At 44.9% G+C, this 18425-nt stretch overlaps 1 protein-coding gene across 1 annotated transcript in view; it reads right to left on the bottom strand.

The window, feature by feature from the left end:
- Positions 1 to 18425, bottom strand: part of NOA1 (nitric oxide associated 1) — a 73589-nt gene continuing 55164 nt past the window's right edge. Inside the window, exons 5-8 of the mRNA XM_086961977.1 lie at positions 16848 to 16979; positions 3439 to 3555; positions 2630 to 2747; positions 1 to 768 (exon numbers count right to left, since the gene is read on the bottom strand). Coding sequence (XP_086818103.1) covers positions 548 to 768; positions 2630 to 2747; positions 3439 to 3555; positions 16848 to 16979 — 588 coding nt within the window. The 3' untranslated portion in view covers positions 1 to 547. The remainder of the gene's footprint in view (positions 769 to 2629; positions 2748 to 3438; positions 3556 to 16847; positions 16980 to 18425) is intronic.

Here is an 18425-nt window from a genome sequence, read left to right as displayed (position 1 = left end):
AAAAATAAAAACAGTCCTTTTATTAAGCGTCGCTGACTCCTAATAGGTTAGAATCGGTCTTGCTTTTTTTAATGTTAATAGAAAAGCGGAGGAGTTCAAATATCACAGCCATACCCATTTTGCAGAGACCTTGAAAAACTCAAATGAGTACAACAGCTTTCAGGTTTTTGACAGAAAACCAGCAGACGTCTGAACCTACACAACTTTTGGTTTGTCTTGCAAGTCCAGTTTCATTGCAATGTGAAACAAATGCTCTTTTCACTTTGAAGCAAAGTCTCATCCGATTCCATAAAATCAGAAAATAAACCGGTTTTCATTAATGCCTAGATGAGCATCAGCAGTTTATTACAGTCTGCAACAGAGAGAATCCACTTTCTTTGCTCCAAATAACAAGCAACCCAGAAAGGAGGATTAACAGAAGTGATGTTCAAAACATCTTGCTGCATTTCAGCAGGCTGCCAAAGACCATTGAACAATCTGATCTGGTCTTTCAAGAACAGCAATTGTATAGGTTTATCTTCCCCCTGCTTTTTGGTTTCCACCATTCTTATTTCTTAGCTGGCTGTCGATTTTGATTTGAGCGCAGGTTGCTTACAAGCGGTGGTGGTTTTTTGGTCGCATATGCTGGACTTTTCCTTAGGCGCTCTCCTTTGACGTTAACTATGTGCGGTAAAAGAGGAGGCTGGCGCACTGTTAGGGCTGTTCCCTTTGGGGTATAGCCCCTCAAATGCAGACGGTCTTCAGAATGAGCAGTGACAGCGACCCAACCTGTATAGAAAAAGAGCAAGAAAAAAACATGATTAAAATAGTCAGAAAGGTTGAATTTATTAAACTGCTTACATTTCCTTTCTGCGTCACTTAACACTTTTATATGGAAAGAAACTTCTGCTCTTGAAAGACATGGTATTGACCAATTTTCTTGTTTTGTAAGAAGGTTTTTAGTTTGAGTCCCGTTTGAATAGGGGCATATAATTTCATTTGTACCTCTTATTAATTGGGTGCATAAAAACAAATAATTGTATATATGCTTTTTGTCCATGATGATAAATAAAATACAAGCAGCATTTTGGAGGATATCCTGCATATTCAACTTAAAGCTCACACTGGCTCCTGTTACTATATGGGTGAAAGTGTCTTTGCCTCATGCTTATTGGCCTACGTGGCTCAACATCCCTTACCTTTAGAATTTAGTAATTCTCAAACCTCTAAATGCACCTTGAACCCTAGCGTTCCGAATCTTCTTCAAGGATTAACATCCAAATTTGAGTGGGCAGAAGATGGTCCATGATCACCCTTAAATTCTAGAATGCACATCCCTTGAACACGATTTGATATAAATTGCCAGTCCTTTACAAATATTTGTAGACACCTTCCTTATTATGGAGTTAACCGCTTTTTAGGACTACTAATAGTATCCTTTTGAATGAGAGGGTTCGAAATGCATAGATCAGAAGCCATCGTTTTGGATTTAGGACTTGTTTGGTCATACTGCTACATAGGCACTTTCGCACAATGAAGTGGCTTTCAGAATTCAGCAGAACAAGTCACGCAACTAATTTTTACATTAAAAAGTTATTAGTTGGCAGAATCCATGTCAGATTAGACCAAGTATTGGTACAGTCAATAACCAAAATTAATCGATAGAAATCGACATTTAATGTGGGTGACCACTGCAAAGACAATGTAGTCTCGGTTTCCTTCAATTACGGTACCAGAAAAGCTACTTGGCCTTCAACATTTTACATGCCATACACCCAAGGAACCCATTCGCCTATCAGAAATGACCATTATAGAAATATAAATGGATAAATGTAAATAATGGGGATTTATTTTATGGGTGTTTTGAGTGATATTAAATAGACTACTTGACCAAAGCTTGAGTTGTCTATGATGTCACTCACAACACGGATGGGAATAAGATCCTCTTTATTGACACTTACCCATCTTTAACTTTGTTATGTATGACCTCTTCATTGCACCACCCAGGCTGTCATCATCTGGAGTACAGTAGACATGAGGTAACCATACATATGAAACCTGGCATCCTTCCACCAACCGCATTACCTTCTGGCCATTCTCCCTCACCATAGTATCTGGCATCCTGCCACCCTCCCAATTTACCCTGATCATTGGCCTTTCCTATCCTTCCCACATATTGAACAACAAAACAGGTTTCATGCCACCCATCTCGGATATGCTTTGCCCTTACCCTCTGTTTCTAACCCAAATAAAAAACAACCCGCAATCCAGCCATACCAACATATATAGTTAACTTCCCACACCTAAATTGAAAAAAACCCCACAGGTTTCCTGCCACCCACCTCACCGCCTTCCTCTTTCGGCCCTGAAGTTGTGCTCTTTGCTCTCCCTAGCAGCAGATAGCTCTGCCAGTGCAGCCTTTAATTCCCTGTGACGTCACAACAGTGGAAAACTATATTTGTTTGCCATAGTAGCAGTAAATAATCCCATTTGGAAGCCAATATTTACACTACTGACTCTCTGTGAGAGACGTTAGGAATAATGATGTTTGCATCAACTGTACTGGTAGGGATTCAGTACGTGCATTTGTCAATCTTCCTGTCATGGGCTTTCCAATCTGGGAACTTGAAGGACAGATATGTTGAGTTACCTGCTGAGGAAAACTTAATATCAGCCACTGCCTCTTGCGTACTGATGCCCTGCAGGGTGATCTCTTCAGGAACAAGGGGTGGGAACTCCTTCATCCGTTCTTCTCCTCCCATTGGGACCTACAATGTACAACAGTGAGTAAAAAGCAGGGTGCCTAAGAAGACAATCACGTTGCTTGAATGTAAACAATACAATAGGAATCAATTTTACCTATACAAGCATATTGTAATAATGACAATGCAAACGTGATCATCGGCCCTCCCGCAGGCAGTATTTCCCGGTGTCTGTCATACACCTCTAACCCCACACCCCCACCTCCCTTGGTGGAGAAGTAGCCAGTAGGGTCATCACTCCGGTCTCTTGATATGTATATTTGATACACTCTTGTTATTGTCTGTAAATCTTGTGGTGCTGCTTTCTTTTTCTAGGTTCTGGACTTTCATGGTGTTGGACTGTAAGGCTGGTGTTTTTTTTGATTTACTTTATCAATCAATAAAAACAAAAAACAATTATCCCCCCCAAAAATATTTGAAACACTCCATAATTTGTCAAATTTCGCCCGTGTGTCATGAATAATGGCCGAAAGTTTCTCCATTGCATGAATCAACCAAATTACCCCTTCCAATTTGTGTCTTTTGTAAACAATTGCAATGAGAATAGAACAACAACAAACACAACTTTCATGAGTCTTCAGAGATGAAACATTATGAACTTTCAATTTTTTCTGCAAGTAACCAATACTTTACAATTTTTTTCATTTCTGTATTCTTACAATTACTGGGGAATTTTAAAACAAGTATGGTGGCTTACCCCGAGTAAAGTTTTCCCAGCATGGTTTTCATAGATGGCATCTGCTTTCTCCAAAGGTGTGATATGCACTGGCAACAGGTTAGAAGCAACCACAGAGAACCAGGCAGACTTTTCTCCCTGTAAAATCATAGTTAGGAAATTTCTTAAAAAGTAACTCGCTGAAATAAAGCTAGAGCTTTTCTCATCAGAAGTCTTAACTTAAAAGCCTATTTTCTTCAACTTGTACCAAAGTTTCATCAACGTCACCTGTCAGAATGACTTTTCAAGGAGGAAGTATTTGGGCACTTCACCAATGATATTTTTTTTTCAACATGACGAAGACATTCAACAGTCAGTTATTACAGTATAACCTCTGATTCCAAGAATAAAAGGCTCTGAAATGATGATTTGACCTCTTTAATGGTTACTCGTGGTGAAAGATAATTGTTTATATTTCATAACTAAGATTTATCATACCCAAAAATTATTTCAATTTTTCATCCACAACCAGTGTACACAAACATTTTCATTTTTTGTCTTACTTGAGACACATGAACAGGGTAGTTAGTACTTATGCTCAGCGCTCACAATCAGGTCCATTTTTTCCAATCTCTGTGATGATTGGGAAAACCAAATAGCTCTCTTGTGGCATTTTTTTAGACATGTACTTCATGGTCAGATGTAGCCGATGCAGAAGGTGAACTAGGTCTTCAGATGTCCAATCTATGCAACACCAATGACTTGGCCTCGTCAGTGGTGGCGGCCGCCTATCTAAGGTGGTAGATCGGCAGGGTGCCCACATGGCGATCACATCGGACGCTCTTTGCCTGGTCCATTCTTAATCCTTGTATATCCTTGCAATCTGACATAATTTAGCCCCAAAGTACTTGCAGCTGTCCCACGAATGCAGAGGCATGCCATGATTGCCATGGGCGGGCTCCGAGTCCTCGATATGACGATGACGCTGAGCTTGCAGGTGAGGCCTGGAGCAGGCCCTCTTGAGGGTCACATAGGCCAGAGGAGCAGAGCTGCTGCAGCTGGATGGAAGGCCACTGGATTGCCCTCTTGGGGATCCCTGGTGGCTGCTGCTGGCCCGGTGGGCTGCCTGGCCTCAGTGGGGACTGTGATCTCATCGTGCTGGAGGAGTACTGTTGTCAGGCTCTGGAGAGCTCTGTTGAGGGTTGGACACTGTTGAAGGCACCCTATGGACCACTGAGGCAAGCTGCGGCAGGCAGACACCTTGCCCCATGTGTGGCCCTACCACACCTGATGAGTCTGCTGAGATTGTGGTGGAAGCCCCCACAACTGAGCTGTGTGTCCAGCAATGCACTCACCCTTTGGTTGGTGGGGTGGTGGCCTGGGCGTGGCTGGGTCAGTTTTTCAAGCCTGAGTTACCGGCGAGGTCGCACTGTTAAGAGAGGTATTCCGGTGGAGCCCACTCATCTCGTGGGTCTGCAGACAGAGGGCACTGGATCGCATGGTGAATTGAATGTAGTGGCTGTCCTCTGCCCTTACATCTCTACGCAGGCGTGAACTGAGAGCGCTGTCGTGAGCAAGGTCTCCCTTGCGGGCACAGTGGAGGCCACATCCACACAAAGACAGCTGAGGTGGATCCCTCCAGGGACTCGCGGTTGAGTCTGGCTGTGTGCTGAGGACTTTTGGATGTCCTGGGAGGGCTACATACCTTTGCTGGGACTCGGAGCGGGCCGGAGGACACTTCTATGTCCCTAGCATATTTACAGCAGGGCAACTGACCTAGGGAATGCATGGGAGAATTGGATGGTCCCTGATCACCTTGGGCATTGCAGTGGTGGGCCTGAGGAAAACCCTGATCGCCTCTACCCTTGGACCGATTACTTTTCTAAAGGACAGCTAGTCTCTCATTAACAGATAATCCACCAAAAGTGGGCACAGATGCTGCATGTGATTCTATCGCCCCACCATTGCCAACACCCTGTTCGCCAGTCCTCTCCGCCCGTCTCTGCTGCTGTGGACTGTGGTAGATCGAGACCAAGAGTCCATAACCAGCAGCAACCAATCATTAAGGTGTTATGAGCCCCCGTTCTCATGCCAGCTGGGAGGGGTGTCACCATGGCAAAAAATATGGATCACAAACCCCCTCGCCAGGGTAAAATGGTTGCCACTCCTGCAGAGGAAGAGACAACAAACATGCAGGACAATGCTGCCCTTCTACTGGTGAGTTGGGCCTCCCGAGACGCCTTAAAGGGGAGAGTGGGAGATGTACGGTCATTAGTCTCTCTCCTGCATCAGGATCTCCACAACGTGGCAGAAAGGGTGACTATGGCCGAAACCAGAATCTTCGAGCTAGAGGACACTGTCCAGGGACTCTAGAAGAAAGTGACGAAGGCCAGTGCCACCACCAAGGATATGATGTGGTATGGAGGCCAGAAGATGCAGAAAACCAGACGTGGAGAAACAATTTGAGGTTTGTGGGGTTATCTGAAGGCTTTTCCTTGACGCTTGGTTGTAAAAGTCCCTCCCTCCGGACAGGTTTTCCTCCTGCACACACATTTATAAACACTCTGAGTCATGGTATGTAATCCAACCTTAGACACCAGAGCCATTGTGGTTCTGTCCAGGAACGTTGATGGGCTGAGGGATAAAATTAAGTGGGGCCTGGCTACCCAATACATCAATCGGCTGCAGCCTGATCTCATTCTTATACAGGAAACCCATCTCCAGAGGACACGTTGTCGTTTTCTTGGGAAAGGAGTATAGGCCACACTGTCACACGCCCAAAATACCACCAGCTCCAGGGGGGTGGTGATCCCGATTACAAAGAATCCCTCTTCTAGGTAGTGAACCAATTGATTGACTTTACAGCAGGTATGTCGGAGTGAAAGGGTTCTGGGGCCGCCCTGAGGTTACTCGGATTAGTGAGTAGGTCTCCACTTCACCTGCAACATCCACAATGGCGAAACTTACAGAGGTATTACTGGCGGCAAACTCCTCGCTGCACATAATAGGTGGCGATTTCAATGATGCCATGGCAGGGGACTTAAGACCGGTCCGGGACTTCGGAAATTGGCTCACAGAGCACCCCGCTCTAGCACTTTGTTACAACGCTGGGTCTTTCCAATCTGTAGCATCAACAACACCCCAAAGACAGATGTTATTCATACTTCTCGGGGCCCATTGGGGTTTCTCCAGGATATATTATCTCTTAGCCCTGGCTGGGGAAGTGGACACCATCCAACAAGCAGACCACATGGCAGGGGAACTCTTTGACCACTCCCCTCTGCTGGTCTGGTTGGGCAAACGAAGTAGAGGTGGGAGAACAGGATGGAAACTTAGCGCCTGGGATCTGCAGGACTGAGAAGTGGCAGTGGGGCTGCAAGGGGATAGACTTGCATTTCAAGGAAAATAAGGGCTCAGTTACTTCCAAAGTTGCATTATGTCAGGCATATAAGTTAGTGCTCCGAGACAGAGCCCAAAACTTAAGTGGCCCAAAAGAAGAGGAAATTGACGGAGACTCTGGAACACCTTGAACAACAGCTTCTTGAGCTAGAGGGAGAACCGGGGTTTAATGCCTTCAGAATTAGACATCTATAATTTATGAGAGCCGAGTAGAGGGACTTAGAACAGGAAGGGTCACCGAAACAAACGCTGGCCACCTTGCATCCCTTGTACAACAATGGGGAGAAGGCTGGTGAACACCTAGTTTGACTCAGTAGGAAGAACTGGTGGCCAGTGGGTGCGGCAGAAAGTGTGATCTGATCGGGAGATTTATGATTTGGATGAATGCATCGCCAAAGCATTTGCCCGGTACTGCAGGCAATTCTACAGGGATAAACCACTGCACAGGGTTTGGCCCCAGATAGCACAGGGCGCCCCAGATAGCACAATATCTGGCATCCATAGATATCCCTATGATGGGCGCAGAAGCAAGAGACGCACTAAATGCTGACATTACACTGGCGGAGTTCCAGTCTGCCATAGCAAATCTTAAGTCTGGTAAAGCCCCTGGGCCAAATGGAATTCTATAACCGATATGCCGGCTTGCTAGGACCCCATTTATTGCATATGTTTTGGGGGGGGTCAGAAAGCAAGGATTGCTTCCAATGGGCCACTATTGCGGTAATCCACAAGGAAGGTAAACAGTAAGAATCATGTGACTCATACCGTCCTATCTCTCCGCTTAATATCAAGGTCAAACTGCTGGCCACTATACTGATCTCGAGGCTCATAGAGGTCATTACGTCCCTGGTACATAGAGATCAGCCGGTCTTTATGCCCGGCAGGTAAATGAGATATAACCTAAGATGGGCACACAACCGGATGACCGAGGGATGGGATCATCCAGCTCCCCATGTTTTCCTCACACTGGACGTGGAGAAGGTGTTTGATGCAGTGCACTGGCCCTTTTTAGAACAAATCCTGGAGAGGTTCAGTTTCAGTCCCCAGCATCGGAAGTGGGTAGGAATATTATATGAGGCCCCATTTGCAGTTAGTGTGAATGGGGTGGTATCCTTGGATGTCCCCAATGGTAGAGGGACTGGGCAGGGATGCCCTTTATCCCCCCCTACTGTTTGCACTTACGATAGAGACTTTAGGTGTATAGTGCGGTGCCATCTGGGGTTGCATGAATTCACTCTCTCTAGCACAGAGAGGGGGAGCCGGAAAAAAACTTGATGTATGCAGTTTAGGTCCTGCTCTACATTACCAAGTTGACCACGTCCCTCCCGTTGATCTTTTATCTCTTTGAAGAGTAAGGGACATACTCTGGTTATAGATTCAATTGGGATAAGTCGGTAATATATCTTCCCAGGGGTCAAATAGACATGTCCTTGCTCCCACGCTGTCTGACGCTAGCAGATCACTTAAAGTTATTAGGAATTTTTCTGACATTGGAGAGGGTGCTCTGCAGAAATTTGAGGAGAGTGGCGAAAGCCTTTTGAGATGATGTGGGGAGGAGGAGGGGGCTGCTCCTCAATTTACTGGGACGGGCAGCTATGATTAAAATGATCTCCCTCCCTAAACTGCGTATGTTTTCAGACCCTCCAGGATATCGCGATTTCGCGATTTGCCGCGAAATCGGCACTTTTGAAAAAATGCCGCGATTTTTGCATAAGTGCCCGCGAAATCGGCACATTTGAAGAAATCGCGGCATTTTGACAAAAGCCGCTATATCCTGGGGGGTCTGGGGCCACTTACGTTGTTTATTGGGGCGGGCGGGAAGGACTCAGAAGCACTTAATCACTTTTCAGGGCTTAATGGGGCATTAACAGCTTACTGTGACGGGCTTTGAAGTGCCCCTCCCGCCTCTGGCTCCCCGCTGGAGACCCTCCCGGTGACTGGGGCGAGGCGCCGCCCTCTCCCCTGGAGCCGAGGGTCTAGATGGTAAAGAAAGGGCATCGCCTCGGTAGACGGCTATAGTCATAATAAGACCCTATGACGTTGGTTGGAGCTTGTTCTCAAATTAACGGCTATGAAGAATATTACTCTTAATGAAAGTTTCTTCTTAAAAACTGGGTATTGGCATCTAATGAATTCTAGTTTCCTTTTTACATTTTTATTTAACAAATGGCAATTCCTTCGTTGTTTTCAAACAACTGTTGCTCAGTGTAGAAAAACTCTCAGGAAGCCAGTGATTTAAATAGAAACCATAAATCATTTGCACGTATTTATCTGGAATACACAGCCGGATACATCGCAGATAGCACAGTGGGTTACTCCAAGCGTCTGTTGAACATATGGATAACCTGCAGGTAATTTGACTAAAGCTCAGCAGATCGACCGCATGTGTAACCCTTGAGAATTGAGAATTTTATAAAATAAGTACCAATGATTTATGGAAATTCCTATAATTAAAGGAGCTTTGAAAAGGCAAAAATGTGCAGTACAGTGTGAAAAGCAATTAACAAGTTGGGGGTGTAATTGAATCGAAAGAGGAACGTTTGGTAGAATGAGGAACACTTTTACTTTCTACAAAAATATCAAACATATGGTCTTTAGAAAGGCTTATTTAACACATTCATATTTGCTAAAATAGTACACTGATCATGCATCAACGTGACTCTCTCTCTGGGATTCTCACTGGGATTTCCATTTCTGTTCAGGTTCCTACGACGTGCATTGTTTAGAAAGCTGTGACAATTACATTAATTATATTAAAAATGGTCTGTTTATGCGCAGTGCTGTGTCGCAACTTCTGACTGTACCAATCACTGTACCCTGGCCCCCTTGAAAGGTGTGGGCCCTGGGCAATTGCCCACTATGCCCACTTTGACCGTGCCGTAAAACGTCTGATGGATCCCCTACAGAATAAGCAACAGTGGCGTAACACAGGCCATTACAGCCCCCGCAGTGCGGTGGGGGCCCCGAGCTGCAGGGGGCACCTTCAGCAGAGTATTCTGCCCAGAGAGCTGAATAAGTCTGGAGCGGGGGCCAAGTACCTTGTAGGGCGGACCCCTCAGGTTTCGTTCCACCACTGATAAGCAGAGCAATTTAAATGATTACCAGAGAGGTGAATGAGGATCAAGAACGTCACAGTACATTTTTACCCTTGAGTGTGCCATACCACTGCAAGTAGGAGTTCAGGAGGTTTTAACAAAAAGTAACCCCTAAACCAGAGCTTTACCACTACATTGTGGACATTCATTTCGTGTAACTGTCAAGCTGTAGGAAAAGGGAATTACTTAAACCCACAATCAAGAGTGTTTCTATGGAGGAATGCTTACATTAGTATACATACACAGCTTCATGTTGTTAAATAACTAAAAAAAACGAAGATATCTGTGTTTGTTGTATGAAAAATGGCCAAATAAAATGCCGCAAAATTGCCGCTAAATTTCCATATTTGTGCCGCTAAATTTCAATTTTTGTGCCGCTAAATTTGCTAATCCATGCCGCTATATCCTGGGGGGTCTGTGTTTTACAGAATACCTATACCAGATTCCCCAAGAGGTTTTTAATAGCTTGGCCGGGGATGTGTGCTCCCTGCTCCGAAGAATAGCTCTATGGACACAACGGAATTCTTATATTTGGGGTATAGCTCTCCCTGATCTGGAAGCTTACTATTGGGTGGCCCACCTAATTACCATCAATAAGTGGATCTTCCCCTCCCCCTGGACCACTCCACTTTCCGACTTGAGCAGGAACAACGGAGGGCATGGTCTATATGGGGGAAAGGAGGTGCTGCCTCTACTCCCGGCCACCAAGGCAGCCATAAGAGAGTGCGGCAAAGCTACAAAATGCCTAAGATGGTGCCGTAGGAACACTCAGAAGGCGCCCAAATGGGAAGGGACGTGGCTCCTGGAGATGGTAAGGCTAAAGGGGTTTAGGCCCTGGGAAATCATTGGGATCTCTAGGGTTGGGAGATTTATTGGAAAAGGGGATATAATGCTGTTCTCTTCACTACAACAAGAATATGGGAAGAGTGACAACCAATTCCTGCAGTATACGCAAGTACGACATGCGTGGCAGGCAGAGGGGCTGCCTGGGGAGAGCACCCAGAATACATTCCACTGGAAGGACGGTTGTTCACTTAAGAATTGGGTAAAGGAGCAATTTCGCTCACATATAAAATGTTAAATAACAATATGCCAGAAAACTTGGTTACACGTGTTATCCCTGCACAGTGAAAACACGCAGCGGCTTAAATGCAGCCGTTTCATTTTTCAGATGAATATGCTGCCCCCAGGGCAGCACAAGTACGCAGCTGCCCTGAGGGTACCGCATTCATTGTAATACGGTGCATTTTCCGTCATCGCGCTAGGCGCACCTTTTAAAAGGTGCACCCAGTGCAATGAAGGGATTTGCACCAGATGTATAATGGGGCCCCTGATCTTGATTTTAAAGTCAATTTTACACAGCTTGAAACTGTAAGACAAGAAAAATTGATTACTAATAAAGTATAAAATTGGTGCAAAACCTCACGTTACTTGGTGCAGGGAGTTGTACGTGCAATTTAAATGGGGGGCATAATGACTTAACAACGTGTCCTATAAAATGATATATAAATTAACAGAGAGATGGCTAGAATGCCAAGATAACCTGCTTCCCTGGAAGCACATTTCATTTGCCTTGCCTGTACATGAATCACTCAAGGCTACCTTCAGCCTCATTATTTCGCTGGGTAGTCATGGTGAATGGGCGGAGCACTACGGTTTCTGAATTCTTTTCCTATTCTTTACTCGGTCACATGAGGTGAACAGAGTCTCACAACTTCCTGTTACCATCTTGCTAACAGTGAACCTAATGTGCTACGGGACAGCAAAATTTATTTGGAAATTTGGCAACATCTTTTTTTTAATTGAATATTCAAACTGAAAAATAAACAAAACAATATACAGACATTGTCAGGTACATAATCTCACATAAATGCATAGTACATGTATTGAGTCCCCATGTTGACAGCTGCCTTGCAAATTTTAAATGCTGTAAGTCAGTTCTTCTCCCCATCATATCCTGTAAACCACCAATAGAGCCCGAGATCCTTGTTCACATAGGCGCCTCGTAACTCGTACAGCGAAGTTATTAACCTAATATATACACAATTCCTTCTATGAGTGAGTTACATGCATTTGCTTTACTTCGTTTCAAAGATTCCTCATGTACATCCAAAAGAGGCTCGCACAATTTCAGTTGCCATGTTCCCGTACGTATGTCACCAGGGGTTCCCAAATGTCCTGGGGTGAGAGGTAACGGGCAGTAGTTCTGCGTAGGTCGTGAGCTGATCTTTGCCATATATAAAGTCAATGAGCCAGTCTTGGAACATGGGGGCAGGCCCCCTACCTCATCTACGGGCAACCGTACGCTTGGCTAACAGACCCTTTGCAGTGAATTTCCTTTGTGCTTTAGAAATATCAGCTGTATATCCCAGTAGTGTAAGTAAGGGGGACCTCAGGAGGGGGGACCCAATCATTGTGGATAGTGCATCCAGCACCTCCGGCCAGTACCCCTGAACCTCGCTGCATGCCCACACCAAATGTAGGAAGTCCGCACCATCCTGTCGACATCTCATACAGCGATCATCATCTTTCAGTTTATATTTACATAACAGTGTGGGTGTATAACAGATTCTATGCAAGTGTATAACTCATAGTCGGCTACTGGCCGTAATGTTTACAGTCTGCGTGCAGCAGTAGGTCCATTGTTCATCTGTAATAGAAGTCCCCAGATCCTGTCCCCATGCCACTCTGGCCCCTGGTGGTACGTAGGTCTTTCTAGCAGTGCAGCACGATATTTTCGGGTCACAGCATGCGCTGCACCAGACATTTTTAACATAGTATGCAAAACCTCTAGGGTGGGGGGGGTTCTTGTGGGGATCCCAGAATGTTGGCCCTGATTTCATGTTTGTCTAATATACATAAACTTTTCCAGGGGGTGGTTCCCTCCCCAGTCAACAGTTCCTTTTGGTCTTTGAACCTACCCTCTTGATATAAATCGCCCCAAGTAGTTGGGCTTCTTTTACGTAACATTTCCCGACACACAGCCTCCTGAGTGAAAGGAGCGCACAGGAGGTATGGCAGTGGCACAAGTGGGGAGTACAGTATAGTCTTGCCCATTTCTCTAACAAGGTGTTTCCAAGCACTGTTAGTACAGGAAACTGTATGGTGCGTCACTCTCTCACCGGGGACACGTGTTCCTAGAAAAGCATTCAGGGGAGCGGGTGTCATGTAACCCTACTCAATGGCTAGATGTGGCATAACGGGTGGTGGATGAGACAAATATACTGTGCAATGGGCCTGGGCAATAAGGCAGTATATTCCATATCCGGTGCTTCAAAACCACCCCTGGAGAATGGTTGCATCATAAATTTCCATTCTTTCAGGGGCGGTTTCCTGCCCCACGCCAATTTTATAAGTAGGGACCAGAGAGTATTAAAAAAGTGCACCATGGGTAGTAAGGTATATTAATGAATAGGTAAAGTAGCTTGGGCAAAATGTTCATCTTCATCAGGGCCACTCTGCCGGCCACTGAAAGCGGCAGCGGGATCCAACGATCCAGCCAATTACTGATTGTTTCAATTGCAGCCCCATAATTTGCTCTTAGCGTCTCTTCCATATTTCTGGTAATGGTAATACCCAAATATTTTATTTCAAATATTTTATTTCAGTATCACACCAACATAGTGGGTACTCAATAGCAAATCTACTAGTGTTGGGGGTGAGTGGGAAGATCTGCGATTTGCTCCAGTTCAGCCTTATCCCGAATAAGTCACCAAATCTGATGAATTCCCTTAAAATTGGATTAAGGCTTATGTTAGGCTCCCTTAGACATAAGGTGATATAATCGGCATATAACAAAATTAATATCTGTCGGGAGGGATACATTATAGCATAATCTCTATGATGTTGCCTTATTTTGGCTGCTAGGGGTTCAATGGCCAAGGCAAATAGTAATCGGGATAATGGACACCCCTGGTGCATTCCCCGCTTGATAGGGATAGGATTGGAGTAGAAGCCATTAATCTGAACTATGGCCTCTGGCAGGGAGTGGAGAAGTCTACTCCATGCTAAAAATGGCTGTTGAAGACTAATTCTGCCCAGTATGGTAAACATGTAGTTCCACTCAAGAAAATCAAGGCCTTTGTGGCATCTAAGAATATCCCAGCAGCGGAAACATCAGGGTCTATATCATGGAGGAATGCGAATGTGGTACGTAAATTGTGTGAGGTGGCTCTGCCAGATATAAAGCCTGCATTGTCTGGTAGGACCAGCCCCTCCATTAGCAAGGTCAGTCGGTTGGCAATGACTTTAGGGAGATTCTTCAGGTCGCAGTTAATTAAAGATAAGGACCTACATGCCTCACATTTATTGGCTACCTTGCCCGGTTTAAGCAGAGATATAATTAAGGCTTGCTGCATGGAGAGAGGAAGATACCCGGAGTCTCTTGCCACCTCAAAGACTTGCTTGAGGATGGGGGCAATTTGGCAACATCTTGTGTTGTTTAGTTTAATATAAAGGGATGGGCAAAATGGTGTGTGTAAATGTGTACCAAATGGCCCATGGATCTGAAGAGTCTGGTGGTCCTGGGTGATTAGGATGCATGTGGTGCCACATACCCAACTGAATGTGGCATGGCATAGGTGCCGTAGCACTGAGGGATTATCCTCCTCAGTGTTACACGGGGCAGGAACAAGAAAAAGAGGGGGCAGGGGGTAAATCAGTGATCGAAGCATAATCCGGTCAGCAAGCTTCTGCGGTGCCGCCGATGCACACAAAGGGATAACACAAATACAAAACATGCAAGATCCAAAGTAATAAAGCATGCTAAGACTACATAAAAAGGGCAGTAGAAGACGAAACAAGAAAAATAATATGAAATATCGAAAAATAGAGGTTACATTGGTTTTTCCAGTTTAAGAGTCGGAACAACAATATGCAAGACTCAGAATATGTTAAAAAAAAAACACTCTTGAAGCAGCATCCATGCAAGAATGCAATGTATAGTCCACACAGCCATTTTTTGTGGCTAAAAGGTGGTGGAAGGTTAGAGCAGTATTAGGGAGCGGGATAGGCAGAAGTCAGAGTGCTAAAATCACCAATTTGCCAAGGCTTGGGTCTCCCTTATGGTCTTATTTACAGGGGCATCTGATGCATCCCTTACGGTCTCGAGCACCTTGTTCAGCAGCCCTTCTCTAGGGCTTAGATATTGGCAACACATTGAAACTCTGCCCAGATTAAACTCTGAGGGCCATTAGACGCTGGCGGCAGGCAAGAACTAAAATGACATTCGTTCTTTGGTGTTGCTGTGCTTATGGATAACGATGCTGAAGGTGGCGGAATCTTTTGGGGCCCTCAATATAATATAGTAGTGATTACTTATGGAAAGGGATCCTCTTCAACACTTTCTTGAATTTCTTTTGATATATTGGGAAGAGGAAATAGGAAAAGGTGATATGTTCAGGCAGATCTACTCTGAAGTGTAATTTTAAACGCCACTGCTTAAGTTAACTTATTTTTCAGGTTTAGTGTTCCTAGTAGATCTAATTTAATGTTAAATGACAACTCATGCTCCATTTGCATTAAAAAAAGCTGCGGGGAATCACATGTGCACGCTTTTCTAAGCGTATGACAATATTACATGTGCAATATTAGGCTGCGGCATTGATGCATGTTAACATGGTCTTAATTATACACTGAAAGGATTAGACTGGAAGTTTTAATACACATCGCTTTGCTATGCCTCATACGCCTATTACTAATGTGCGGTTCCAAGCTTTATTTCTAGTGCAGATAATAGAGTGGGCACGTGCTAAATTGCCGTGTAATATTTCTGCATGTTTTCTGCTGCTCCATGTTTCCATTCTCTGCTGCATGATGTCTAAAAGATTTCCTTGCAAGTTAATCTTGAGCAAGTTCCATGCTGGAGGGACTAAAAGTTACAGTACAGCAGTTTCCATGTGCTTTATAAAAAAAATTAACTAACTACTGGCGTTCTGTCCTGTGTAATGAAGTGCAGGATCCAAAAGCGAGGAGCCCCTCGCCGGCCTTGATGTACGACAAGGTTACTAAAGACTCTAATGACTGGGGTGGGACAGACAGACGGACCAAGTGCTGGGAAGGGATACAGATGGTCAGGATGCCAGGCTGAGGCCTACTGGCAATCCGTTAGGCGGAGGCCATGATATAAGTTGGCAATTAATATGCTAAGTGTATAATAAAAGCTCTGAGCCATCTTAGTATAACCGAGTCAGGCAATTTTACTGATAGGTTACACACATGTGGTGAAAGATGTTTGGGGTGTATCTAGTTTCACCCTGATTTCGTTTTTTAATTGTCGAGATATTATAATGATCGTTTTTGTTTACATGATTGATGCAAAAACAGCATGCAACACATTCCAATGTATTCCCAAAAACCGTTATTTGTTCCCATTAAATCGTCCTGCTTGAAACTGAATCAGACCATACTTTTACCTTGGTTTGGTCCCATTTCAAGTAGTTACAATCTGATGACACCACCATCACCCTACTGCATGCGATGCAAGCAATACCTTTAAACCCAGCGAGACCACGTGTACCTATTGCAGCTCTATATTCACTGCCATAAAATATTGTTCATGTTTCTGCAAATCATTTCACTCCGTTTCATAAACTACACATACAATATAAACATGTTATGTAAACAACTACCAACTGATAATATAACAAGGCAGTTGATAACCACATTGCAGCAATCATCATTAAGAAATTCAGTGCATGTTTACGTGAACCATTCACTACTTGGTTCGGAAGGTGCTGTCCTCTGCGCCCACCCGAGGAGCACCAGGCCCCACAGAACAGACATTATACCCTGCAGAATGAAAATGCCTGAGGTCACCTTGACCCTCCCGCAACCACCATGCTTCGTAGGAAGAGTCCAAGTGTAATCGGCGGCACATGGCTGTGGGGGGCAGGGGTTCATGGGAAACAAAGTCCATTTGTCACTTTGGAATATAAACCTCTCTGACTCCGTCCTTACCTGCAGGAAATCTATGCGACCCAAGGCACCCAGAAACAGAGTCATGCCAGGCTGGAGCACAAAGGTCCTTGGGATAATGGCATGCGATGGTAAAACGACCTTCACTTCTTTGTCTTTCAAAAGATTAAGGACCTGGAATGCAAAGAGCACAGCACCGTCGGATGTTAGCATTTGATGGATCTTAGAGTAACAGGTTTCGGTCTGAAACAGGCTAATGCAAAAGAGAATACTACTGCAAATGCAGATTTGACCCTTTCAGATAATTCACCAGTTTTATTCTGCGAGGTGCAAACTGGTCAACATCATCGTTTTTTAAAAATACTTGGAACGATTGTGTCCAGTTGGGAGCCCTTGACAGACCATCTGATGTGCTACTGGAAGGTGCAGAACCCGCCATTTATATGGATGGCGGAACAGGAATAAGCATTAGAATAAACCGCTCATTGATGAGAAAACAACTACACATCTAACACATTTTGCATCGCATTCTGAAAGCATTGCTGATGAGAAACCCACAACCATTATCAGTGGTTGTTCCCATGAATGGAAAGACAACATTCTGAGGTTTCAACTGCATAAAGAAATCACAGTAGATTACAATCCCAAAAACTGCAGACGACATGATACACTGGTTTACTTCATCATAAAAAGGCAGGATGCTATTCATGCAAGGAAACATCAGTCAAAAAGTCAGTACGGTGCTGGTCTGTAAAATTATGTATGTACTCTACGCTATACAGATAAAGGGGATACAGCATTTGGAAATAAAATATACAGAAAGAGTTGTGGGTTCAGAGTCATTGACTTTGTGCATTCATGTGAGTAAAACCAATTATGCCCTCTAGGCCAAGGACAACAGGTTCACTCATCTCTCTCTATACATGCATAGCTGAACAAACCCGCACTTATCTCGAAGGCAGATGGTGGACACACATTGCTGTTAGCCAATGAAATTGGAAAGTACATTAGTTCATGATTCTTACTGAATGCATGATGCCACCTTAACTGCAACTGGTTCTGGGACACATAAATTACGTTTGACGACGCTCTGGGCAACATTACCTATGCTGAGTTCAACAGCAGAAGCGCTGAAAGCTCCAATTAGGCAAAAGAATCTGAGAGACTTATGACGGTGCGGCGGAGCGGGTTGGGACACACTACCAGCACTGGAAGAACCCAGCGGTCTGGTGGCTGTGGGGAGGATCTGAGAGGTGCACCTGACTTCATCAGGAGAAGGGAAACAAGAGGGATTGTAACTGAACAGCGAGGGTGGCGGTGGCGAGAGGAGCGGAGAGAAGAATAGAGAGACGAGGCGGCGGCGAAGAGTGGAGAGCGAGACGAGACTGAGGAGGAGTGCGGAGGAGAGAGAGACAGAAGTACCGAGTCCCCTGGAGTATCGTGCACTGCAGAAAAACCTGGCGGGACACAGAGAAGGGAGAGGACGCCCCGGGTCCCAAAGCCACGGCCCAGGCCTTGGGTTGTGGCACAAGGCGAGTACCATTGAGGGGTTAGTTCTGGTGGGGTGGCACGGGGAACTAGGGCACGTGTAGTTTTTCATTTATTCTACACGGAGAGATC

The sequence above is a fragment of the Lissotriton vulgaris genome, chromosome 3_1 (assembly GCF_964263255.1).
Source record: "Lissotriton vulgaris chromosome 3_1, aLisVul1.2, whole genome shotgun sequence".
NCBI classification, from domain to species: Eukaryota; Metazoa; Chordata; class Amphibia; order Caudata; family Salamandridae; genus Lissotriton; species Lissotriton vulgaris.
Note: the sequence above shows the minus strand (reverse complement) of the source record. Positions and strands in the feature narration are given on the sequence as shown.